The sequence below is a fragment of the Procambarus clarkii genome, chromosome 7 (assembly GCF_040958095.1).
Source record: "Procambarus clarkii isolate CNS0578487 chromosome 7, FALCON_Pclarkii_2.0, whole genome shotgun sequence".
Classification (NCBI taxonomy): Eukaryota; Metazoa; Arthropoda; class Malacostraca; order Decapoda; family Cambaridae; genus Procambarus; species Procambarus clarkii.
Genome location: NC_091156.1, coordinates 17233449 through 17261250, shown reverse-complemented (window position 1 = coordinate 17261250; position 27802 = coordinate 17233449). Strand labels below are relative to the sequence as shown.

Below are 27802 nucleotides of genomic sequence, written 5' to 3'. Positions count from 1 at the left end.
TTTGAGGATAATCCTTGGGTGCCCTCGTACCACAAAGATACTTAATATGAGAAAGGAACTAAATATTCCGAGCGTTGTTGATCGTGTTACTGAAATTAACTATCAAATTGGTAAAAAAATGCTTAGGCTAACTCATCCTAATCCTTGCACAGAAGCCTTCCAGAATTTCTTTATTGAAGATCAGCATTGTTCAAAATGGATAACAAAAACTGGAACTCAACTCAGAATGTATCAGGTTCATGATTTGTACCATGAGAAACAATAACGGCACTTTCCTGCATCGTGGGAGGTTACACCCTTTCCAGTTTTAATCCCTCCCTTTCCACCCAAGAAGCAAATTAGAGATCAGCCCAAGCTTCGTCTTGAAGCAAAGCTCAACGCCTTAAGCCATATTGATCCTCTGTCCACAGAGCATTCTCTCTCTCAAATCATATACACTGATGGTTCCCTACACCGCACCACGGGTGCAGCTGGAAGTGCAGTTGTTCTGACAAGGGGCGATGGCTTGTACTTTGAGTGGGGAGTCCGTATAAACAACTGGGCCTCTACCCTTCAGACTGAACTATTTGCCTTGCTCCTTGCACTGAAATGTGTACAAGTCTCCAAACTTGATACATTAATTGTAAGTGACTCCTTATCATCCTTAAATGCTCTCAACTCTTTAAGACATAACTGTAACATGCTCGTGTCCGAAGCTAGACACAAATACAACAAAATTATTAAGGATGGTAACAGAGTCCATTTCATGTGGTCTCCATCTCATGTTGGCCTCCGAATGCATGATAGAGCTGATAAGTTAGCCAAAGAATCTGCCTTTAAAGGAGCCGTTGAGTGTAACCTTGGATTGTCAATGAGCAATCTGAGAGCAGCAGTACACCGAGAACTTCAACAAGATCTTGTAGATCTGAGGCAAAGTGAAATTGACACCAGTAATTCCATCTATCATCATACTATCATGCAAGAGGAGCCACACATCTATGATTCATCCAATAAAATCAGCAGACTTCTAGATGTTACTACTGCTCGGCTTAGACTCGGTTACAAGTACCTCTGGGAATTGTCATTATCTGCTGATGTAGACCTGACCAAATGTAAACTGTGTCAACAAAATTATTCGCACACCGTCCGTCACTATGTGATGGAGTGCGAAAAGATACGTGAATTTAGAGACAATTCTATGGAGTGCGAAAAGATACGTGAATTTAGAAACAATTCTATAACCAATGTTCCAGCGATGTGTAAATATTTCATTCAAAATGATCTGCTACCAGAAATTTTAGCCAAATATCCCCAGTTTGCTAACTGTAGGTAGTAACTGAGTGATTGTAACCTATCCACCGCTGCGCACTGGATGGGGGGCGGTGTGCAGGACAAACATATAAATTTTGACACTAGCTCTCCACATATGTCAGTTGCTTAATTTAGAACCTGTACTTGAGGTCGATCTCGAACGCATTGTTGATGTGACGACTTATATTGAATTTTGTAACTAGCTCATCAAGATTGTAACTTGCTTAGCTAAATGAATTGTGGGGTTCAGTCCCTGAGCCCATTATGTGCCTCTGTAACCCTTTCCACTACCGCCCACAAGATGGGTATGGGGTGCATAAATGAACTAAACTAAAACTACTGCTTGATACGGCCTGGTATCATCCTGTCTGTCATCCTCACTCTCACACTCTCCAGGCCCAGTGCAGGATCGTCCATCACCTAGGCAGACCGCCTCAGCCATTTCCTCGATACACAAAGGCACTGTATCACTGCATCAGTCTAGAACAAATTCACAACATCTAGCTGCAGCAGCCACGTGCAAACACGAAGATGTGGAGCAACACGTCCTCCTCGCTTCATGCAGCAGATGTCGGGCAGGTCCTTATAGGCTCAACAGATAAGTTTGCCAAGAAGTACATTGTAGCAAAATTTGAGTTCAACATAATAACTGCAATATAAATTAACGGAAATAATTACACTGGTGAAGTGGCATGTCAAGTACTATTATTGGGGGAGTGAATAGCACCAGACACAAGGTTTTTCCTGACCGAAACGCTCTGCGTAATAGTGGCTTTAGGCATTGTATGTACTAGCTCTATCTTTAAATCTATCAATTTTTGTAAAATCTCTTGTATGTATGTGCCTTACCTCAATAAACATTTATTTATTTATTATTATACAGTGTGAATTTGAAACACATTCAGAAACAAGGTTTTGTACATGTAAATAACACAAATAGATATTAATCCATTGCATGACTGTTTGCAACTATAGATCCTAGCAAATGTAAATGGCTTAGCTTAATGAATCTCTTTGTTCAGGTCCTAAACCCATTGAGGGGTACAATTTGTAAATAATCGGTTTTTGCAAGTGTTTTGCAAAAAACACTTGATCGGTGTTCGCCGCCGAAGGCGGCCTATTTATTGTACACCCCATACTCAATCTCAAATAAAATAAAATAAAATGTTTATTCAGATAAAAGCACATACATACATGCAAGATGAGTTACAAACATAATGTTGGATTCCTAGAAAGAGCTAGTGCATACAATGCCTAAAGCCACTAATACACATCTGTGAGTGGTGGCGCAAAAAATATATTACATGGTCATAAACGGTCTTAATCAGACCAAGGTGGATATTTGTACAGTATCATTTACAACTAATTTAAGTAAAATAACAACCAAAAAAACAGGCTGCCTGCACTGCAACTTCTATAGCATTTAAATTATATTGTTTAACATTGGAGGTATGAATTTTGTTTAATAGCAACAATAATTGTCAATATTATTTTATATTACAGGTTAACAGAAGAGTTAGTGTTAATAGTGTGGAGTCTACACAGTTAATACATTCATCAGCTAAAAGACAAATGTTGATAGATCATACTTCTTGTTGTTCAGGAACTTCCTGGGATAAAACGCCAACATTCCTTGAGGAACTGTGAGGTGCTTATCTGATTTTTCTCGTAACGGTCCCAAAGCTTCCACAAATGTTCCTGTTTCTCTTTATTGCCCTTGCGGCGACTCGACTTAAGCTTTTGTTCTGCAACCAGTTGGTATTGCAAGGTTACCAGGGACGCCTCACGGTATAGAAGTGGAATTAAAATATGTAAAGCCAAGTTGTCCCTCACTGCCTTTTGATCAGACGTTGGTGCCATCTTTCTACGTCATTATTGGTCCTCACCAGTCGTCTGAATGTAGTTTCCCACTGCCCACACACTGTTGCACAACCACGTATTCTTTATATAATCAGTTAAGGGTGAACTGCAAGCCGACTTTTCTAAATCAGTAAACATCTTATATGGCGCTTCAGTAGGTAAGGCTAATAGGTTTATTACTAGGCTGTACAACGGGCCATATTCCATTTATGCAATTGCCAGCCCTAATTACATCATTAAGGGGGTCAGAGGTCACTCCCTGCAATACCTTCAGTCTTAACTTAATGACAGGCTCCAGTATGTGTCTGTGAATAATTCCATTGTTCCCTCCCTGCCCATCAACATTGCTGTTCCACAGGGCAGCATACTTGGCCCTCTCCTCTTTCTCATCTACATTAATGACCTTCCAAATGCCTCTCAACACCTCAAACCAATCTTATTTGCTGACTACACAACCTTCATTTTCTCCAGTCCTGCCCCTCTTGCTCTAAATGTCACTGTGAATACTGAACTAAATAAAGTCCATCTTTGGCTAACTGCTACCAAACTCACCCTTAACATTGACAAAACTTTCTATATTTTGTTTGGTAATAAATCCTGAAATCAAATTAATCTAAGAGTAAACAATATCCAAATTAGTAACAAAGTAGATGGCAAATTCCTTGGTGTCCTCATCGATAACAAGCTGAATTTCCAGGGACACATTCTAAATATAGCAAAAAAAAGTTTTTAAAACTGTTGGCATTCTTTCTAAGATCAGATATTATGCACCTCGCCCTGCCCTGGTGACGCTCTATTACTCTCTCATCTATCCTTATCTCAATTATGGTATTTGTGCTTGGGGTTCTACTCCCCAAAACCATCTACGTCCTCTAATTACTCAACACAAAGCTGCTATTAGGACAATATCTAACTCTGGCCCAAGACAGCACTCGGTACCCTTACTCAAATCTCTGAATATTTTAGATATTAAGTCACTGCACATCCTCTCAAGCGTGCTCTATATATTTAAAACTCTGAACTGTAATGTCAATCCTGACCTTAAACGCTTTCTAGAAGGTTGTAACAGAACCCATGGGCATCACACCAGAAACAAATACCTATTTGATATTCCAAGAAACAAATACCTATTTGATATTCCAAGAGTACGACTTAATCAAACTAGAAATGCTCTACAAATCAAGGGACCCAGAATGTGGAATGACCTTCCCAATCATGTCAAAGGTTGTACCTCTCTCAACCAGTTTAAGATAAAAACTAAGTACTACCTAATTAACTCCATGTAACCTACCTTACCCCTTAAATGTCTACCCATGTCTTGCTATTTTAAACAATGCTGTTTGTTGACTAACTTGTATAATTACTAATTTCTGCCATGTTTCCCCCCCCCTCCCTCCTCCACTTTTTTTATTCCTTTTTTTCAACACAATTTATACTTTAATCTCAATTACTATTAAGTTTTAATCTAAGTGGGTTTTTTCCCACATCGTGCCCGAAACGCTGTGCGTAATAGTGGCTTTAGGTATTGTATGTACTAGCTCTGTCTATAAATCCAACATTATGTTTGAAATTCATCTTCTATGTATGTACTTTTACCTGAATAAAAATTTGAATTTAGATTCTAGAATGCTGGAAGAATCGTTCACGTGTTGTACAACTTGTAGAGGTGCACAACAGTGATCGAATAGAGTGGAGAGTATCAGGAAGAACAACTTACCATTGGGATACATCTAAGCCTCTCGTCCTAAGAGCTAGCAGCACTGTCTACCAAATAATCTCATTGTACTTCTCAGCCTGGCCATTTCCTCTTGGGTTGTAAGGAGTCGTACTACCAGTTGCTACCCCCTTTTTTAGTAAGATCCTTTAACTCCTCAGACATAAAGGAGGTTCCCCCTATCAGAGTGTATATACGCAGGGATACCAGAGATTGCGAACAACTGCCCCAGGTACTGAATTACTGTACCAGTAGTCATACCCTAGCAAGGGAATCTAGAAAAATTATCTACAACAGTAAGTGTATATTTATTCCTTGATTGTGATGGAAGTGGTCCTTTAAAATCTATATGTTGAGTCTTTCAAATGGTTGAGCAGCTTTAATCAAATGTCCAGAGTCAAACTTGTAAAACTGAGGTCTATGATCAGAGCATGTAGAGCAAGAATTAGTTCATTTTTTCACTTCTTCCACAGAATAACGCAGATTTCGACATCGGACAAAATGAGCCATACGAAACACTCCAGGATGACACAGATTTTCATACAATTGTGACGACTGTGACCACACCGTGACCACCGCCAGTGGTCACAGTGGTCAGTGACCACACTGTGAGTTGCGAGGAATGGCTACGGGAATTAAACATCGCGTTCCTGGAAGACAGAGGAGTAAGGGGAGACATGATCTCAGAGGAATTGACAGTGTGGACAAAGACAACTATTTAGCATGGGTGGGACACGAACAAAGGGACACAGGTGGAAATTTAGTTCCGAAATCAGCCAGAGAGACATTACACAGAATTGTTTCAGTGTCAATGTAGTTAATAAATGGAATGCATTAGACAGTGATGTGTTGGAGGCTGACTCCATACACTGTTTCAATTGAAGATACGATAGATCCCAGTAGGCTCAGGAACCTGTACAGCAAGGTGTTGACAGTTGAAAGGCGGGACCAAAGAGCCGAAGCTCAACCCTCGCAGGCACAACTAGAGGAGTACAACTAGGTGAGTATAGAGCAAGGGTGCCCCTCTGCACAAGTACGCAGTGCACCGCGCGCATCGCAATACACCTTCCCTATTGCATCAGCTCCATCTGTAACCTTACAATGTAATTGATGAAAGTTACTGAATTCATAAAGATATTTCAAGCAAAAAATATAGTAAATAGCTTTTCTACCTTTATATTTGTATAAGAGAGAGAATGTTTTGGTTAGTTAGCGTTGATACCTGGAGATGACGCAATGTGTGTGGTGGTGTGGATCAGCTGGCTCACGCCGCCGCCTCCACCACTAAGTGTCCACCTAGTATGTGTATAGTGTGACCTTGACGGCTCAAATTCACACTGTATCTTATACTTCCCGCTCCCACACTTTATAGCGTAGTATTTGTGTGTATGAAACCTTGCTACAATGTTTCCTTTCACCTTACCTGATATGTTAGATTAAGGACCTGCCTGAAACGCTATGTGCGTTAGTGGCTTTGCAGGAGTGTAATAATACCATATTTTTTATTATTATTAACGAGCTTAAATATACACAGGCATGTGCTGCTACCCTATTCTACATGAAAGATATAATAGGATCAACAGCGATTTTGATCAGTGTAGATCAAAAACTAGCTATAAGTTCATCTAATATTACCATCTCTTAGTTTAGTTCATTTATTATGCACCCCATACCCATGTTGTGGGCGGTAGTGGAAAGGGTTACAGAGGCACATAATGGCTCAGGGACTGAACCCTACAATTCATTTAGCTAAGGCAAGTTACAATCTTGATGAGCTAGTTACAACCTTCCATGTATCACATCATCATACAAGGAATCAGGGGACAAAATACCTGCCTCAATACAAAAAACAAATCAACTCTGACAAAACCAGGTGAGAACATAAAATGTAAGACTGATTGATCTATTAGCCTCCAGTAGCAAATTCTGGTGCAGCACAAGAATATCTTCCAACATTTCTGAGTGTATGAAGTAATTACAGAGCTCAAAGTACCTCATACCATTAGGTCTGAAGTCACTGATAACAGGGCAATCACAGATATAGTGTTGGAGAGTATGTCCCAGCTCTTGTTCACATAGTTTACATTTGAATGTTCACCATTGGGAGGTTCATTACCTGCAGCCACCTGCCATAGATATTGATATCCCAAGCCTAATTCTGGCAATTACAATATCACACTGTCTAGAGGATGGTTTATGCTGCCCGTACATATAATTCTCGGTTCTAAACATGTCATGGCTCTTTATAAAGAGCTGTGTGACGTAACTTGTGCTTTCTGGCCTTTGTGTGTCAGTAACTGCTCTTCTGTCTTCCTTAATTTCCTGATATATTGGGGCTTTTACAGCATAAATTGGAATGCCCATATCCACTCAATTTCAGGCTTATCACATGCAGTTTTAGCTGCCTTGTCTGTGTCATCATGTTGGACACCTGTGTGAGATGGTATCTATACAAATGAGACTGAAACTCTTGCTCTTTACATTAATAATGTTGTTTATAGTGGATGTTACAACAGTCCTAGTGTCTATTTTGCATGTTGGGTTTTTAAGGGCCTGAAGAGCTGACTTTGAATCACAGAAAATTACTCCTCCATGTTCTTCAGTGCGTTAGTGGCAAGTTGTAGTGCAGCTAACTCTACATGTGTGGAGCTGAGCCAGTTATTATGTCTCACACTTGTGGTCTGTGTACATATATTGTCTTTGTACATTCTACAGGCTGCTGTAGTGAAATTAATATTTGTAAATGTAATATTTATAAATTTATATATATATAATAAATAAGTACCCAATTCTAAGCGTGAGCTTTTCTTCCTGCACAGAAATTGAGACCTTACAAAGAGATCTACATGAACTCCATAAATGGTCAGATGACTGGCAAGTGTTTTTTGGTAAATTGGCAAATGTTGATAAATGCAAGATCTTACATATGGGGCATAACAATCCACGTCATAACTGCCAAATTAACAGTACTACCTTACAACAGATAGATGAAGAAAACCTTGGAGTTAGAATCCATCATTAACTAAAAGTTGCACAACAAGTTGGAGCGGCAGTAAAAAAGCTAACCAAACCCTGGGCATAATGAAGCGTACCTTTACCTTCAAGGAAATGAAAGTAGTCGTTCAATTGTATAAGTGTCTGGTGCGCCCCCACCTGGATTGTTGCATCCAGGCATGGAGACCTCATCTTCAGAAATACAGCTGCTCTGGAGAAGGTGCAACACCGGGCAACAAAAATCACGCCAGAGCTTAGTCGTCTCTCGTATCAGGAACGGTTGAGGGCCTCAGGGCTAACAACACTGCAGACCAGGCATGACAGGGCAGATCTTATCGAAACCTTCAAAATACTAAACAATTTGGAGGATGTCAATCCGGATAGTTTCTTCAAAAGGTCATATGTAACACGAACGAGGAGCAAACAGGTTCAAGCTCAACAAGCTACAATGTATGAGAGAGAACCGGAGATGCTTTTTCACCCATAGATTTGTAAACCCGAGGAAGTGCCTACCCGCCGAATCTGTAAACGCCAAAACTCTTCTGGGTTTTAAAATACAGCTAGAAAATATCACAGGGCGAATGGGGGGGACCTTTGACAAGCCGCCACCTTCCTGTCCTCGTCGAGGCCACTAGGGTTAGTGGCCCTCAGGTAAATCAGGTAAAAGGTTTATATAGTTGTACATTAGAGAGAAGTTTTTAATATTGCTAGAAAAAATTCTCACCGACCTAACAAATTCACAAAGACCTGAAAGTTGTAGCATTAAATATTATGATAGATATCGTTTTAGTTTAGTTCATTTATTATGCACCCCATACCCATCTTGTGGGCGGTAGTGGAAAGGGGTTACAGAGGGCACATAATGGGCTCAGGGACTGAACCCCACAATTCATTTAGCTAAGCAAGTTACAATCTTGATGAGCTAGTTACAAAATTCAATATAAGTCATCACATCAACAATGGGTTCGAGATCGACCTCAAGTACAGGTTCTAAATTAAGCAACTGACATATGTGGAGAGCTAGTGTCACAAGTTATATGTTTGCCCTGCACATAGATAGATATCGTGAGGAGACATTCACATATGGGACTAATAGAACAAGAACCTGGCAATGTGATGTTATAGTGGCCAGAATACGCCTGGAATATAGACGTATCTACTTGACTGCTGTAAACCCTCTCGACAGTGTAATATGTCTGCTCCCTGGAAAGTACAGAAAATAGACGTCGAAATTGTACCCTCAATGTGAAAAAGATTCATCATGAACCGGGACAATTACGGTGTTTGTATGGAAGCATGATATCCAGGTTACCAAGAGGCAACAGTTTACATGTATATTGCGACGGGTCGGTGGCGGAGGATGGCAGGGCAGGGTGTGGTGTCCTAATAAGGGAATATACGGAGTTTGGGACTGTGGACAGGATAATTGAACTCCGGCTTAGTAATTATATATCATCCACACAAGCTGAACTGCAGACCATTCTGGCGTGTTTGGAGGAAGTACGTCATGACGACAAAAATGTTTTTGTATTTGTCGATAGCCGAGGAGCACTGGAGTCCTTAAACAGTCGAAACCCAGTCTTCATGTCTATAGTTGAGGATTGTAAGAGAAGAATAGCTGAGATACAGCTGAAAGGTCATAGTGTGAAATTCATGTGGATTCCATCTCATGTTGGAATAGTGCTCAACGAGGTGGCGGATGACTTGGCCAAACGTGCCACATCAAAACCACAAATTGACATTGAATGTGAATTCACAATGAGACAAATAAGAAGCAAAATCAGAAATATTCAGGCACAGGCAGGAGTGGAGAGGAGAGGGATAATGTATGAGAGAAGTCTAACCATGCAACACTACATGTATGTGAGTCAAAACACCCATTTCACTTATGGTAAAAGGAGAAATGCTTGGAGTGACTCTGTGTACATGCGGCTCAGGCTTGGGTACAAATATTACTGGGAATATGGGATAGGCGTTCATGATAATGACACGAAGTGTAAACTATGTGGTATGTTAAGGTCTCACACCCTGGCCCATTATGTTCTTGATTGTCCGTTGATTAATGTATATAGAAACACTGAGATAAGGACTGTTCCTGAGCAAATAGCCTGGATGTGTCACAAAGGAAAGGTTGATGATATTCTTGAGAGATATAAGAATTTTGCACCAAGACTGTAATATTTTGTTGAATTATCCGTATAACTAGGTCATAAAAGTATTTGTGTACGTCTGATACCATACTACTTGTGAAGGAGGAAATGTACATGTTTATCTCTCAGAATGTTTGGTAACAGGTTTATTGTTTGTGATGTGTGTCTATGTATGTACTAACACGTTGTACTGAACGGGGTGAGAATAGCTTGAGCTACCTCATCCCTTTGTGTGTATTTTACCTCAATAAACTTATTTCAATTTCAATTTCAATTCAATAGACGTATCTGGCAGCTTTCTCAAAACCCAAATGTAGAGTACACAATGTGTCAACTTTGTGAAAGAGAAAACATGCACTCACTTGAACATTATATTGTAGAATGTCCCATATTGACTGACTTTCGCCCTCCTGGGCTAAGGTATGCTGAACTGTGTAATTACTATATGAGTACTGGAACACTTGATGATATTATTGGACTTGTACCCAAGATTGACCATGTAATGTATCAATTATACAATGTATGTATGTGATGTAACTGTATAACCTGAGCTTGTAAAAGCACCTTAATCACCTTCAGTGGTTAAGTGCTTAATAACACGTTAGTTTCTCTATCAGCTATCTTACCCTCTCAGAGTAGGAGAGCCATAAATACAATACAATTTTATTTAGGTAAGGTACATACATACAATAAATTTTTACAAGGATTGGTTGACTTATAGGTAGAGCTAGTACATACAATGCCTAAAGCCACTATTACGCAAAGCGTTTCGGGCATAAACCCGAAACACAAATATAATTAATAAACACAAATTTCGCCCACACAAATATATGTATATGTATGTGTGTGTGTATATGTGTAAGTATGTATATATGTACATATATGTATATGTGTGCGTATGTATGTGTATAAAGTATATGTGGAAGCTGATCAGAATTACATTTCACCTTTGTAAATGCACATTAATAACACTATGTAAAAGACACGTCGAACATTTTATGTAGGGCAGACGTAACTCTGTGTATCTATCTATCTATGCATTTATGTCTGTAAGTTAGATTAGCATTTTAAAAGCACTACAATCACCTTCTGTGGTTGATTGTTCAATAAATCCCTGAACCATATGTTTAACAGATCTCTCGCCCTGTCCATGGAGGACAGATGAAAATGTATATATATATGTTGGTTACCATTGTAAATGTGTGGATACGTCTGTGATAAAAAATAATAATAAACAAAAAACTTCTTAAAATTATGTTAGATAATGTATTCCTCATTTATTATGCACCCCATACCTATCTTGTGGGAAGTAGTGGAGAGGGTTACAGAGGCACATAATGGGCTCAGCCTAGCAGCTGTCCTGATTTATCACTCAAATTAACACACAACATACACTAATTATACACCACTTTGATAAACAATTTATCTCAGTACGAGACAAAATGTCTACAACAAGTACGTTGTACTATAGGTCTCTATATAGTGTGTCACAAAGGTCATGTGACCAGGCAACTGTACAATTGTGAAAGTTAGCACAATGAACAACTGTGACTCCTAAACTACTCAAAAGCCACATGAGGGGGGCAAAACGAAAACTGCAAAATGCTTCGTCAACCTGTCCTCTTACAAATAACGTCGCTTTTGGCCGTTTGCCCGTATGGCCGAATATACCTTGAGGTTACCTTGAGGTGCTTCCGGGGCTTAGCGTCCCCGCGGCCCGGCCGTCGACCAGGCCTCCTGGTTGCTGGACTGATCAACCAGGCTGTTGGACGCGGCTGCTCGCAGCCTGACGTATGAGTCACAGCCTGGTTGATCAGGTATCCTTTGGAGGTGCTTATCCAGTTCTCTCTTGAACACTGTGAGGGGTCGGCCAGTTATGCCCCTTATGTGGACGTCATTTGAAAATGAAAAAAAAAATGAAAATAAATTTGGGATTTTTTTTTTCAACAACAGTAAGTTAAGGGTCCTCTGATAGGTTAGGTGGGCAGGAAATTCTCATAAAGTTTCAAAATTTATGAAAAACGTTAATGGAAAGTTTCCTTTTCTTAGCTTGCCGAGTAAGCCGGACGACTCAAACAGAAAACGGAACAGTACGTCACTTTTGTGAGTCGATTTCATTTCAAATTACGTCCAAATTTGGCCATAACGTGCTTGTCATAACGTCACGTGTTATGACAAACACGTCCAAAGCCTCATCGAGGAGCAAACCGACTAGACAATTTCCTCGCCCAAACGGCAAAATATGAGGACGAGCTCTAAGATCGTCCGGACAAGCTAATCCAAATATTGGAACAATTAAACAATAGCTCTATATATCAAAATGTTCTGACAACAAGCGGCGCTACCTCACCTATTAATTAAGTTACAGAAGTCCGTCTATCAGCTATTGACTTACCAATTTTTCATGATAAGGTTTATGAGAGCTTCAACGGTTACTCGAATTCATTTGATTCCCTAGGGAATTCTAAAAGTTTCATTTCTAAAACAACCAAATGTCTTTACTTGCCAGGAAACTGCAGAATGATCAGGATGGGAAACTTTGGTCATTAAGACAACACCTCGTAAAGGAACACAAAAAAAAAACTAAAATTAAACCTCGAGAAAGTGAAACATCTAAATGGAAACAGAAATAAATAAGAAAGAAATTCTTGTTTCTACAAGGTGATAGGTACTGGGAAGCTAGTGAAATGGTGCATAAAAACAAAACAACAAAATCATTAGAGGAAGGGGGAATAAAGGACAAAGGGAACATGTTCCTGAAAATTGTATATACCATCATAGATGAAGTGAGATGATAATAATAATAATAATAATAATAATAATAATAATAATAATAATAATAATAATAATTTATTTAGGAACAGTACATACATAGTTGCAGCGTTACAGTACAAACATTCTGTTAGATTTAAAGATAGAGGTAGTACATACAATACCTAAAGCCACTAGTACGCATAGAGTTTCGAGCAAGGTGAGGTGGGGTAGACTAAAACTTAATAGTAATTGAGCTTAAAGTATAAATTGTGTTGAATGGAAAAAATAATAAAAGATAAAAAAAAAGGGGGAACATGGTAGAAAATAGCCAATATAGAAGTTGGTTAACAAACAGCATTTTTTTTTTTTTTAATAATAAGGCATGGGTTGACATTTAGGAGGTAAGGTAGGTTACATGGAGTTAATTAGGTAGCACTTAGTTTTCATCTTAAACTGGTTGAGAGTGGTACAATCTTTAACATGACTGGGAAGGTCATTCCACATTCTGGGTCCCTTGATTTGTAGAGCATTTCTAGTTTGATTAAGTCGTACTCTTGGAATATCAAATTGGTATTTGTTTCTATAAAAACAAATTTGGTGTGGTGCCCATGAGTTCTGTTACAACCTTCTAGGAAGCGTTGAAGGTCAGGATTGACATTACAATTCAGAGTTTTAAATATATAGAGTACACTTGAGAAGATGTGCAGTGACTTAATATCTAACATATTCAGAGATTTGAGTAAGGGTACCGAGTGCTGTCTGGGGCCAGAGTTAGATATTGGTCTAATAGCAGCTTTGTGTTCGGTAATTAGAGGACGTAAATGATTTTGGGTAGTAGAACCCCAAGCACAAATACCATAGTTGAGATAAGGATAGATAAGAGAGTAATAGGGCATCACCAGGACAGAGCGAGATACATAATATCTGATCTTAGAAAGAACGCCAACAGTTTTAGAAACTTTTTTTGATATATTTAGAATGTGTCCCTGGAAATTCAGCTTGTTATCGATGAGGACACCAAGGAATTTACCATCAACTTTACTACTAATTTGGATATTGTTTATTCTTAGATTAATTTAATTTGAGGATTTATTACCAAACAAAATATAGAAAGTTTTGTCAATGTTAAAGGTGAGTTTGTTGGCAGTTAGTCAGAGATGGACTTTATTTAGTTCAGTATTCACAGTGACATTTAGAGCAAGAGGGGCAGGACTGGAGAAAATGAAAGTTGTGTCATCAGCAAATGAGATTGGTTTGAGGTGTTGAGAGGCATTTGGAAGGTCATTAATGTATATGAGAAAGAGTAGAGGGCCAAGTATGCTGCCCTGTGGAACACCGATGTTTATAGGTAGTGTCGGAGAAATGAAATTATTCACAGAAACATACTGGAGCCTTTTAGTAAGGTAGGACTGAAGGTATTGCAGGGAGTATCTCCATAATGATGTAATTTAAGAAGTGCCCAGGCTCCCAAAGAGGAGGAGTCGAATCGGAGAGAGCCACAGTAATCAGCCTAGGCCTTGCGTTTGGCAAGGAGGACTGTTCGTCTACACCTGGTGTCCGCCCTGGGGAAGGTCTGCCGCTGTAGTGGAGTAGGGTGGCGCCGCCACGAATTCCACGCACGTGGCCAGTCCTTACACTGCCTGCCGACATTCAGGAGTCCACCACGGTGCCCCACGGCGGGAAGGATTGGTGGTCTGGCCACTAGTCCTCCTGAAATGCCAAGAGCTTACACTGAAGAGGGACTCGGAGAGAGCATCCGCTGATCCATGCAGATCTGCAGTAACTGGGGGAAGGGTCGACCAGTCATCCGCCTCATAGCCAAGCCACCCCTCTTCCGAGAAGATCCCTCTTAACAGTCTCCGTGGTGTAGTGGTAAGACACTCGCCTGGCGTTCCGCGAGCGCTATGTCATGGGTTCGTATCCTGGCCGGGGAGGATTTACTGGGCGCAATTCCTTAACTGTAGCCTCTGTTTAACGCAACAGTAAAATGTGTACTTGGATGAAAAAACGATTCTTCGCGGCAGGGGATCGTATTCCAGGGACCATAGGATTAAGGACTTGCCCGAAACGCTACGCGTACTAGTGGCTGTACAAGAATGTAACAACACTTGTATATATCTCAAAAAAAAAAAAAAAAAAAAAAAAAAAAAAAAAAAAAAAAAAAAAAAAAAAAAAAAAAAAAAAAAAAAAAAAAAAAAAAAAAAAAAAAAAAAAAATTGGATCTTCGGGAGGGCAGAGCAGGACGAACAGTGCCCCCGAAGGAGATGACGATGGGCAGGTGATCACTACCCAGGTATGACCCGGTCCACCGTGCGATAAGTACTGACCATACAGTAGAACAAATAAACATATATATTGTTACAAATATACAATATACATATAATATTATAAATATATAGATATATACAACAAAACAAGGCAAAATGGGAGTAAATAAACAAATTTGTGGCCACTGTAACAACTCCTTAAAGACGAAGGTAACGGGAATTGAATGTTATATCTGTAACACTAGATTCCATTCGGCTTGTACAGGAGTGAGTAACACTACGGCACTGGGAGCTGGCCACTTGCTCTGGGTGTGTAAAAATGACCTACCAGCTTGGAATATCCTAAAAAACCTTCTGGATAACATGACGCATGATCGGAAAACATCATTCATTGGAAGCCTACCAGCCATCCAGAAGGAGTGGGAAAGGAACAACAACAATTCTAATATACCAGAGGCGGAGGCTATAGTCAGGGATGAAACTGAGGCTGAAACTCAGGAAGTTGTAAACTCTGACTCAGTAGGCGAGGATGTAGATGACAGTAAACTAGAAAGTGTACCAGACAGCACTGACAGCTCGATAGGTACAGACACTACAACGGTCCCCGATAGAGCAATTCAGAACAGAAGGACATACTTATGCAAATTTTATGCAAAGGGCATATGTAGACATAGATATGCTGGTAATAAGAAAGGATTAGAATGCAGTTACCAACATCCCAAAAAATGTTTAAATATGCTTAGGAAAGGTGAGTGTCGATTTGAATCAATATGTAGGTTTTTCCATCCTGACATGTGCCAAACCTCACTGGAGGACAGAAAATGCTATGACCTCAGCTGCCCACACTTTCACGTAAAAGGCACGGAACGCTACATAAAGAGTGGCAAGCAGGATAATGAATTTGGAGGAAACTCTATAAATTTTTTATACCAGACCGACAGAGAATTCAAAAGGAGCAGCATGGAGAGTGTACGGAACTGGATGCCAGATCCACTTGCATTCCAGAATTACAGATACAATTACCCACCGAAAGGGAACTACAACTACGACAGACAACTGCCCTACAACAATCAGTACTGGTCAGAACAAACTCATTATGTCCACGCATAATGGGCTTGCCGAAAAAGTCTCCCATTCAAACTATCACTAATAGAGTAACCTCATTCATCTTTGCCAACATACAAGGACTGAAAACAAGAACAAACAACAAAGTACAGTTCATAAATGGCCTCCTCACGGAGTCAAATGCAGTATTTGGAGCTTTCACAGAAACCCATGCAGGGGAATTGTTGGACAGTGAGATCTGGATTCCAGGATATAACCTATACAGGTGTGATAGGAAAATTAGGTCACATGGAGGAGTGGGTCTGTATATTAGGGAAGACCTTGTATGCTCGGAGCTCACGGGGAGACATCTCCCGTCACGCAGGGTGCAGTCGCACCTCCACAGATCTCCAGTATCATCTATTGATACTGGAAATGGCTCAAAAGGGCCACCACTTATGGGCTATTCATGCCCAAGCCACCTTTTGGGTGGCTTAATCTTCTCTCTCTCTCTTGTATGCTCGGAGCTCCTAAACGTTACAAATGAGGTGCTAGAGGTACTGGGATTAAAAATAGAGAAAATAAATTTAGTGATTATTCTAATATACAAACCGCCAGATGCAACGGCTGAGGAATTCACAGAACAGATAAGCAAAATAGAGAATAGCCTTGATAATTTGGAGAACCCGATACCTGATATTATTTTCCTAGGTGACTTCAACTTGCCTAGTCTCAGGTGGAAAATAGCAAACAATAATATTACACCAGGAAATCTATCAGGACCTAACCAACCACAGATTAGAGAACTACTTAGATTCTGTGACAAATTTTCACTCAATCAGCAGATATCGGAGCCAACGAGAAATGAAAATATTCTAGATCTGGTCTTTACGAACAATGAAGACATTATCAGAGACATTACGATATCAGATACCACATACTCAGATCACAAGCTCATTGAAGTGCAAACGACCATCAATACTCAGAATAGACCTAAAACGTTGATAAAGCGAGAGGGGCTATTCAGTAAATTCAATTTTAATAATAAAAGGATAGACTGGGAGATAATAAACAGGGAACTTACAAACATTCCATGGGGAACTGTTCTAAGTAATACAAGTCCTACAGAAGGAATAGAAAAACTGACTTCAGAAGCGTATCAAGTCTGTCTGAAACATGTTCCTTTGAGGAAAGCCAGAAAGAGATCTAACGTAGAAAGAGAACGCAGACGACACTATAAACGCAGGAAAAAAATAACGGAACTGCTTATGCAGACACGAATTTCCCGTCAAAGAAGGAATAATTTAAATAGGGAGATTGAAGAAATCGAGCGGAAATTGAAACACTCATATGAAACTGAAGAAAGGCAGTTAGAACAGAAAGCAATTCAGGAAATAAAGAAAAATCCAAAATATTTCTTCTCATATGCGAAATCAAAAGCAAAAACCACTGCCAGTATTGGACCTATTCGTACAAGTGAAGGTTCATACACGGAGGATGACAAAGAAATTAGTGAAATCCTAAAAAAGCAGTATGAGGACATGTTTAGCACTCCAATAAACATGAAGGTGGAAGATCCAGACAATTTCTTTATGCGGGATATTCAAACCCCTGTAAATATAACTGATATAAACACGAGCGCACTAAATTTTGAAAGAGAAATTGAAAACATGCCCATGCACTCGGCCCCAGGTCCAGACTCATGGAATTCAATATTTATAAAGAAATGCAAAGTGCCGGTAGCACAGGCACTCAGTATAGTGTGGAGGAAGAGCTTGGACACGGGGGAGATACCAGATGCACTTAAAGTAGCAGACATAGCCCCTCTACACAAGGGAGGGAGCAAAGCATTGGCAAAGAATTATAGACCAGTTGCACTAACATCGCACATCATAAAAGTATTTGAGAGAGTGATTAGGAGTCAGGTCACCAATTTCATGGAGACCAATGACCTTCACAACCCAGGCCAACATGGATTTCGAGCGGGAAGATCGTGCCTCTCACAGCTACTTGAGCACTACGACAAAGTCACTGAGGCATTAGAAGAAAAACAGAATGCTGATGTGATATACACGGACTTCGCAAAGGCTTTCGATAAATGTGACCATGGAGTGATAGCACACAAAATGAAGTCAATGGGAATAACCGGTAAAGTAGAACGCTGGATACTCAGTTTTCTGTCAAACAGGACTCAGCGAGTAACGGTCAACCATATAAAATCTAGTCCAAGTGCAGTTAAAAGCTCTGTACCTTAGGGTACAGTCCTTGCACCGCTGCTTTTCCTTATTCTCATATCAGATATAGACAAAAATACAAGTCACAGCTTCGTATCATCCTTTGCAGATGACACAAAAATCCGTATGAAAATTACCTCGGCTGAAGACATTGAAAAACTTCAAACTGATATTAATAAAGTTTTCGACTGGGCATCAGAAAATAACATGTTATTTAACAGTGATAAATTCCAGGTACTCAGGTACGGTAAAAATGAGGACCTTAAACATAATACAGAGTACAAAACACAATCAAATGTACCCATGGTAGGAAAACAGCATGTAAAGGATTTGGGAATAATAATGTCTGACGACCTAACGTTTAAGGAGCATAACCAAGCAAATATTGCGACAGCCAGAAAAATGATAGGATAGATTACGAGAACTTTCAAATCCAGGGATCCCATCACAATGGTTGTACTCTTCAAGTCACTTGTGTTGTCCCGTCTTGAGTACTGCTCAGTACTCACTTCCCCCTTCAGAGCAGGAAAGATTGCTGAAATAGAGGGAATACAGAGAACATATACGGCACGCATAGACGCAATAAAGCACCTAAATTATTGGGATCGTCTCAAAGCCCTCCAAATGTACTCACTAGAAAGAAGACGAGAGAGATATCATATAATATACACCTGGAAGATACTGGAGGGCCAAGTACCAAATCTACACAGTAAAATAACAACGTACTGGAGTGAACGATATGGAAGAAAATGTAGAATAGATCCAGTGAAGAGCAGAGGTGCCATAGGCACAATCAGAGAACACTATAAACATCAGAGGTCCGCGGTTGTTCAATGTCCTCCCAGCAAGCATAAGAAATATTGCCGGAACAACCGTGGACATTTTCAAGAGGAAACTAGATTTATTTCTCCAAGGAGTGTCGGACCAACCGGGCTGTGGTGGGTATGTGGGCCTGCGGGCCGCTCCAAGCAACAGCCTAGTGGACCAAACTCTCACAAGTCAAGCCTGGCCTCGGGCCGGGCTTGGGGAGTAGAAGAACTCCCAGAACCCCATCAACCAGGTATTAACCAGGTATAAATGCACCATCGTGAAGGGGCCTCTTCCAATGCAAAGATCGAGCGTTAAAGTATGCCCATTTAGCGGGTCTATCCGAGTTCCCAAACCTGGCGACGTCAGTAAGGAGAGGTCTGGGAAGTCAAGGAGAAACTGAAACAGGGCTCGGCCAGCCGTGTTGTGGTGGCGACCCGATAGCATAGGTTGCCATGATGAGTGCCGAGCGTTAAAGTCACCCATGACGAGGCAGGTGTCTGTGATCTGACCAAAATAGTGTTCTAGTTCCTTCTTCGTTACCGGTAGACAGGGGTTATACAGAACTCCATAGGTGTCCCACCCATGGGAGAGGGCCACCTTCACTGCCATGAATTCTAAATGGCCACCCGGGAAGGAATGAATCAGGAGCATGGAGCTCGGAACTGAGTCCCTGACCAGGACTGAGGGCAAGCCCCCCTCCACCCCGTTGTAACAAACTAGGCTGTTGTAAGAATTATCCAGAGGGGTTTATCGACAAAAGAGAATGGGAAGCTGAGCCGCATGGTGACCTGACCCCCAGGGGAATTCGCGGTGGAAATAACCGACGCTTTGTTCAAAACTGCGTATAATGAATCATCCTATAGTATTCAGTAATTTAGAGAAAATTAGCCTTTATTCATTTTTATTAAAATTGTATTGTATAATAGTACTGGATACAATATCAAGAGTATTCTAATTATTGAGTTTAAGTCACCATCAGTGACGTCACGAATCAGATCTAACTTTTAAGGCGGAGTGACCGGCGGTCATAGGTCATCAGGGGTTGACATGTCTAATATTTCTCAAAGTTTTAATAACCATTTTTGTGATCGGGAACAGCTCTGCCGTTAGATGTTTGTAATTTAATTCAGTAAAATAATTCAACCAGTCTGGATCAATTAAGTACAACAGAGGTTAATTGTTATAACTTAAACCTTGCTAGTAACTGGGTAAGCGATGCGGAAGGATACAATACTCTGTCTGGGGTAGTCCAGACAAGGAAAAAATCAGTGTGGTCACGGAAGCAGCTGGGATAAGAGGTCAACATCTTACCTCTCCCCAAGACCAAAAGCTGATAATTCTCTGGATAATTCTTACAACAGCCTAGTTTGTTACACCGTACTGGCCGATCTTGTCTATAGACCGAATACCCCGGCACCGTGAAGGAAAGATCGTCAGTAAGCCAAGTCTCACAAAGTCCCACGATCAACGGTGGTGCGCTGGCGATAAAATTGCGTAGAAATTGCGTCTTCTTAAAAAGGGAGCGGCCATTCCAAAACACCACAGTATTCTCAGGATGGGGCGCCATTATCCTTGAAATACAACAGCTAACTTTCTGACCACCTGTGCACAGACGTCTCCAAAAGGGAAACCACTAAAAATAGCCATAAAACCCTCATACAAAGTTAGTAAAATGTATGGTATGTTATGATCTCAGCCTACAGGAGAAACGAGTCTCCCTCCTTGAGAGTTATTCATCAAGCCTGACCTGATTAGAAGGTCTAGCAAATATTGAGGTGATAACGCATATGTAAAATAGTTGCTTGGATATGTATAACAGTTTGAGATTATGGGAAATGAAGAAGAAAACAGATAAATGACTGGCTAGGAGATGTGAACATTTTGCTGGAGGCGTGAGGCTCGCTTCCGGAGGACCTTGACCTCACTTGAGTGCCAGACATCGCAGGGGGAAGCCGCGCTCCGTTTGAGCTCCCGCCAGAAGGGAACCCCTAGTGATATATCTCTAAGAGAAGAGAAGTGTGCAGACGTGCCAGCTGTGGAATTGAGCTGAGAACGTTGTGGTGTCAAGTCTTGGACGGCGAGGAGAGTTTAATAAGCTGCTCAGAGGCATTTTCGTGGGCTGTGTGGAGCGCCCTGACCAGACGCCGTCAGAGGGAAAGCGCCCTCGACCAGACGATCTGTGGTTTGTTCTTTCGGGAAGAAGTTGCTGAGAACTTCGAAGCCAGCATAGATGAAGTAATTGATGAGACTCCAAGGTAGTCAAGCAGAGGACCTCGAGCTGTGAGGAGAAGCAGTGAAGAGGAGTGTCACGTGCTTCTGTAGAGGTGGTGTAGCAGCCAAGAGAGCTGTGGAGGAACCTAGCAGAAGGGTGAAGCACCGTAGTTACTCAAGGAAACTTCATGATAGCAGCCTGGAGGAGCTGCAGAGGATCCTGGTAGTGAAGCCCGGAAGAACCTAAAGATATTAAGGTAGTGAACTTCCAGAGGTGGAAGGGAAGTTCTGGTGGATTACTTGTAGGGAGTTGATAGTGTTTGGTTGTCAGTAGCGTGCAAGACGCAGTAAGAGGTGAGTGATTGTTGGTATTCTGATGTCAAGGAGTGTTTTACACTGGAGTTTAGAGTTACAGTCGTAGGCTGGATTACCTACAGACGTATGCGTTCTAGGACTGATAGAGTGATCGATTGATCATTGTTGTGTATCAATGAACATTTATACTGATATGTTATTGCATTCAAATGCTGATTTTCTTTGTACACATTTATAGATACATATATATATTCTCTTGCTGATGGTGCAACAGTGTATGTAGACTTGATCAACTTGAGGAGGTTGATAGTATCAGGTGGTGAACCAGAAGATAGGATACCACTTGATAAGCTGATGGTAGAGTTCTGGTTGTGTTGGAGAGCAACCTGATTGTGATATTATAGAGTATAGGATTCATTATTATTATATGTGTGTATGTATCGTGTATGTGCTTTGTCCAGTAAATGTATCCCAATTTGCTGGTGTTTGCCCTTGTCCTAGTGAGGCTTCCCAGGAGGTAGTAAAGAAGGAGAGAGAGAGAGAAAGAACCAAGAACCACTGCTGTGGACAGGGTAGGAGGTAATACTAATAAGCCAAAAGGGGATCGAGGAGATCATATTACCTGAGGAGAGAGTGGGGAGTCACTGCGGCTCGAGTGGGTGTGTGCACGTGACAACGGGGCTAAGTGTTGGAGCCGCATCCCCTAAACGTGTGACGTTGAGCCCCTCTCCAAGAGCCAGAAGCGCCAAGGGTGATCTCCTAGTATAAGCACTCTACCGAGTTGTGTGGGTTGGGTTGTCCATAGAGAAGAATCAACGACAACACCAACCAACCCACAGTCTATAATAGGTATCAATGACAGCCAGTCAAGAGGATGCTGAACAATGCTTCTCTCTGCCTGACGGAAGCGGTGATCGGCTCGCGAACCCTCTTGACGGCGCCTGCGACTGGTGGGTGCTTCACTTTGGGCCTCATGTTCCACCGGTGTCACAATCCCCTGGGAAAGTGCCTGCGGGACCAGAGGATCATCAGGGTTATCTATTATAGCAGTACCTCCTGATCGATGAGAGTGTCGACGACGCCGGTGTTGGCTTCTTTGGGGAGAGGCAGGAGGGTGACGAGTCCCAGGCTCCGGCCGAGACTGAGCGTCCATGTCTGTATCCGTGGATGAGTTTCCGTCCATATCAAGGCTACCCAGGAGGGAAAATCGATTAGCATCCTGGGCGTATGAGGCATGTGACTGGGACAGGCAAGAGCATCTGCTAGTTCCTACTTGTGAAGAGGCCCGATCAGGGGGGGGGGGGGACCTGGAGGCGAGAAGAAGCGATAGGCTGATTGAGGGCGCGCAACCTCTGGAACAACTCATGTCGAGGTGTCCCCGCTGTTTTATGATCGATGTCCAACTGGAGGGCCTCAAGATATACAGGGCAACTCTTGGACGTAACCTTGTGATGGCCATGGTATAAAAAGCAGCGAGGTGCAGCAGAGTACCCACCGTTATCTCTGTCTGTATGGCCTGTTTTGCCGCAGTTTGCACAGCGTGCTGCATTACGGCAGGTGAGGCGACTGTGTTCAAGTTCAAGTTCAAGTATGTTTATTGAGATAAGCAATAAATACATCTCAAAGGGAGACTGTGGCCCAATAGATGACAAGCGTAACATCGTAACACAGGGAAGTTGTAGGGCTGAACCTGATACGAGGTCCTGTGTAGTGCCACCCTGTAAGGAAGGGGCCCATCGAGCTTTACACGGACCATGGATGTCGGCCCTGCTGATCCGCGAATCCTGGTAACTTCCAATAATCTCGCTGATGCACCCCCTAACACCTGCAGAGCGGCCTGGATGTCATCCACATCAACACTCTGGTCAATTGGGCCAATCTTCCCATACCGGGCCCGAGACTCCTCCTCCTGCGACAATACCTGTCGGCACCTGACAGGCCAGTCCCCCAACTTAATAATGTCGGATACACGGATGTGTGATAGAGCCTCCTTTCTGATGTGTAGCTTCAGTGTTGCACCCCTACCCAGGGTACGTATGGTCTCAGGCTACCTTGAGGTTACCTTGAGGTGCTTCCGGGGCTTAGCGTCCCCGCGGCCCGGTCGTCGACCAGGCCTCCTGGTTGCCGGACTGATCAACCAGGCTGTTGGACGCGGCTGCTCGCAGCCTGACGTACGAGTCACAGCCTGGTTGATCAGGTATCCTTTGGAGGTGCTTATCCAGTTCTCTCTTGAACACTGTGAGGGGTCGGCCAGTTATGCCCCTTATGTGTAGTGGAAGCGTGTTGAACAGTCTCGGACCTCTGATGTTGATAGAGTTCTCTCTCAGAGTACCAGTTGCACCTCTGTTTTTCAACGGGGGTATTCTGCACATCCTGCCATGTCTTCTGGTCTCATGTGATGTTATTTCTGTGTGCAGGTTTGGGACCAGCCCCTCTAATATTTTCCACGTGTAAATTATTATGTACCTCTCCCGCCTGCGCTCAAGGGAGTACAGTTTTAGGCTCTTTAGTCGGTCCCAATAGTTTAGATGTTTTACTGAGTGGATTCTAGCAGTAAAGGATCTCTGCACGCTCTCCAGGTCAGTAATTTCTCCAGCTTTGAAAGGTGCTGTCATTGTGCAGCAGTACTCCACTCTAGAGAGCACAAGCGTTTTGAAAAGTATCATCATCGGTATAGCATCTCTAGTGTGAAAAGTTCTTGTTATCCAACCTGTCATTTTTCTTGCAGTTGTGACGGCTACTTTATTGTGTTCTTTAAAGGTAAGGTCTTCCGACATGAGTACACCCAGATCCTTTACATTGCCTTTTCGTTCTATGTTATGATTTGCCTGAGTTTTGTACGTGGTTTCCGTTTTTATATTTTCATTTTTTCCATAGCGCATGAGCTGGAACTTATCTTCGTTAAACACCATATTATTTTCTGTAGCCCATAGAAAGACCTGATCTACATCTGACTGGAGGTTCGCCGTGTCCTCTATGTTGCCTACTCTCATGAAGATCCTAGTGTCATCTGCAAAGGATGATACAGAGCTATAGGTTGTGTTCTTGTCTATGTCCGAAATGAGGATGAGAAAAAGTACTGGAGCAAGCACAGTACCCTTGGGGACTGAGCTCTTCACGGTTGATGGGCTGGATTTTATTTTGTTGACTATTACACATTGGGTTCTGTTGGTCAGGAAATTGTAGATCCATCTGCCTATTTTTCCGGTAATTCCTTTTGAACGCATTTTATGTGCAATAACACCATGGTCACATTTATCAAAAGCTTTTGCGAAATCTGTGTAAATTACATCCGCGTTATGTTTGTGTTCCATAGCATCTAATGCCATATCATAGTGGTCCAGCAACTGCGACAGGCAAGAGCGCCCTGTTCTGAAACCATGTTGTCTAGGGTTATGGAGTTGCTGTGATTCCATGTATTTTGTGATTTTACTTCTTAGCACTCTCTCAAAAATTTTTATGATGTGCAATGTTAGCGCTATCGGTCTGTAATTTTTTGCCTCTGCCTTATTTCCTCCTTTATGAAGTGGTGCTATCTCTGCTGTTTTTAGTATATCAGGAATAACGCCAGTATCTAGGCTTTGTCTCCACAGAATGTGGAGGGCCTGCGATAGTGGTTTTTTACAGTTCTTGATGAATATGGAGTTCCAAGAATCCGGGCCTGGTGCAGAGTGCATAGGCATACTGTTTATGGCTTCTTCAAAATCCAGTGGGGATAGGGTGACGTCTGATATATGATTTGATGTTGGTATCGTATCCATGAAAAATTCATGTGGGTTATCAATCTTTAGTGTGTTTAATGGCTCGCTGAAAACAGAGTCGTACTGCGTCCTCAGTAGCTCGCTCATTTCTTTGTTGTCATCGATGAAAGTTCCATCTCCCTTTCGCAGGGGCCCGATACTAGGTGTGGGTTTTTATCTTGATTTTGCATAGGAGAAAAAATATTTCGGATTTTTTTCTATTTCACTGATGGCCTTTTGCTCTCTTTGCCTCTCCTGGGTTCTGTATGATTCTTGTAGCTTCCGTTCAATTGTTTCTATTTCTCTACCTAACCTTCTTCGCCGTTCTTGAGATAGGGTGCGACTCTCAAGTTGTTCCGCGATTCGTTTTCTTCGCCTATATAGGGAACGACGTTCCCGTTCCAATCTGCATCTCTTCCTCTTTTTTCTTAGAGGTATGCGGTTTGAAGATATTTCTAGTGCTACTGAGCTTATTTTTTCCAGGCACTGGTTCAGGTTTGCATTTCCTAGCTGTTCTTCCCAGTTTATTTCTGTGAAGTCCTGGTTTATTCGCTCCCAGTTTATCTGTTTATTATTGAAGTTGAATTTGCTGAAATCTCCTCCACCGGGAATCTGGACTGGTTTTGAAGGTCTACTCCCCATGGTTGTCATAACTTCAATTAAGTTGTGATCTGAGTAACAGGTATTTGTAATCATTATGTTCCTGATCAATTCATCATTATTAGTGAAAATGAGGTCCAGCGTGTTCTCCTTCCTAGTTGGTTCTACTATTTGCTGGTTTAAGGCAAACCTGTCGCACATCCGTAGCAGGTCATTTGCATGTGCCTGTTCATTTAGGCTACTTCCTGGTATTCTTTCTGATATTACTGTATTAGCCAGGTGCTTCCATTTCAGGTGCCGTAGGTTGAAGTCCCCAAGCAGGATGATGTTCGGAGCTGGATTTGTGAGGTTTTCCAAGCAGTGTTCTATTTTCATTAGTTGGTCTTTAAACTGCTGAGGGTTTGCCTCCGGTGACTTATATACAAGGACAATAACTACATTTAGAATCTCTGGCAAGCAATGTGGCCACAATACCGAAGCCTCAATTGCTGCACCTAAGGTACGAGGATTTGCAAACACGCACTGACCTGATTCTGACTGGATTAGGACAACCACAAACGAGGAATGGGATACCACACGACTAAGGTCTTCTGTAGGCGAAGACATCCTCTTAGCATCTCGCTCTGGGGCAGCATCAGCCGACTCATTTTCCAGCAGACGTTTTCCTCTCTGGGACTTGCTGTCAACATCCATGGCGCCCCCGCTCGAGGAGGCGTCCATTAGGTGCTGTGAGCCCCTGGGTAGCTGCAGTGAGCACACACTGGCCCAAAGAAGCCAGCTGAATTCAAAGATGAGCTCCAGGTAAGGTGTGGACAGAAAGTCCAGCCAGGAACGTTCAATCCGCGCGCCAAGATGGCCGACCTTCGGGCGGGAATCCAGACCGAAGTATAGTCTGCTTAGCTAAATGTATTGTGGGGATCAGTCCCTGAGCCCATTATGTGCCTCTGTAACCCTTTCCACTACCACCCACAAGATGGGTATAGGGTGCATAATAAATGAACTAAACTAATTCCTCCGCTGGAGGATAGACGTCCTCGTCATAACAGCCTAATTCAAATTCAATTTTTTTATTCAGTTAAAAGTACATACATAGATGAAGAGTTACAAACATAACGTTGGATATATAGATAGCGCTAGTACATACAATACCTAAAACTCTTGTCCTCTTGACTTTGCCTGAGTCTCCTAATGCAAATTATTAATTTCAGTGTACCTGAGAGCACCTTAAAGCATTATACCTTATTTTTTTTAGTTTTGTATATTTTTTATATATCTAGATCTTTGTGCCTGAGAGTACCTTAAATTTAACAATCTACCACTTTTTTGTATAGTTTTTTATATCTAGATATTTTTTATAACTCTTTTTTTCCCTTTTTCCGTCAAACAGCCCTCTTATGCAAACTAGTATAGGCCCAGAACTAAACCTCTTATTTAGTATCTATGACAATCATCACTTTAATGGTCAAAATTGCAGGTATTATACAGCAGATGATGTAAACAATGTTTTAACACATAATCACAATATTTCTGTTCTTAACTTGAATGTAAAATCTCTAAGCAAACACTTTGATGATGTTAATGCCCTGATTAAAACAGTTGACAACAAATTCTCTTTTGTTGTGCTTATTGAAACGTGGTTAAAAGAGGACACTACTCAACTCTACAACATACCAAACTACTCAGCCATTCACAACTGTCGTCCTATTCAGAGAGGTGGTGGTACTGCTCTTTACTACCACCAAGAACTGACTTGCTTAAAAGTAATTAGAACTAGAGACTCCTGTGAAGAGTATATCTTTGCCTGTTTCAGTCAAGGGTG

General features: G+C 41.6%; 1 protein-coding gene across 1 annotated transcript in view; it reads left to right on the top strand.

Annotated features, from left to right (window-relative positions):
- Positions 1 to 5436, top strand: part of LOC123761363 (tudor domain-containing protein 5) — a 79492-nt gene extending 74056 nt beyond the window's left edge. Inside the window, exon 15 of the mRNA XM_045747348.2 lies at positions 5338 to 5436. Coding sequence (XP_045603304.2) covers positions 5338 to 5436 — 99 coding nt within the window. The remainder of the gene's footprint in view (positions 1 to 5337) is intronic.
- The last annotated feature ends 22366 nt before the right edge of the window (positions 5437 to 27802 follow it).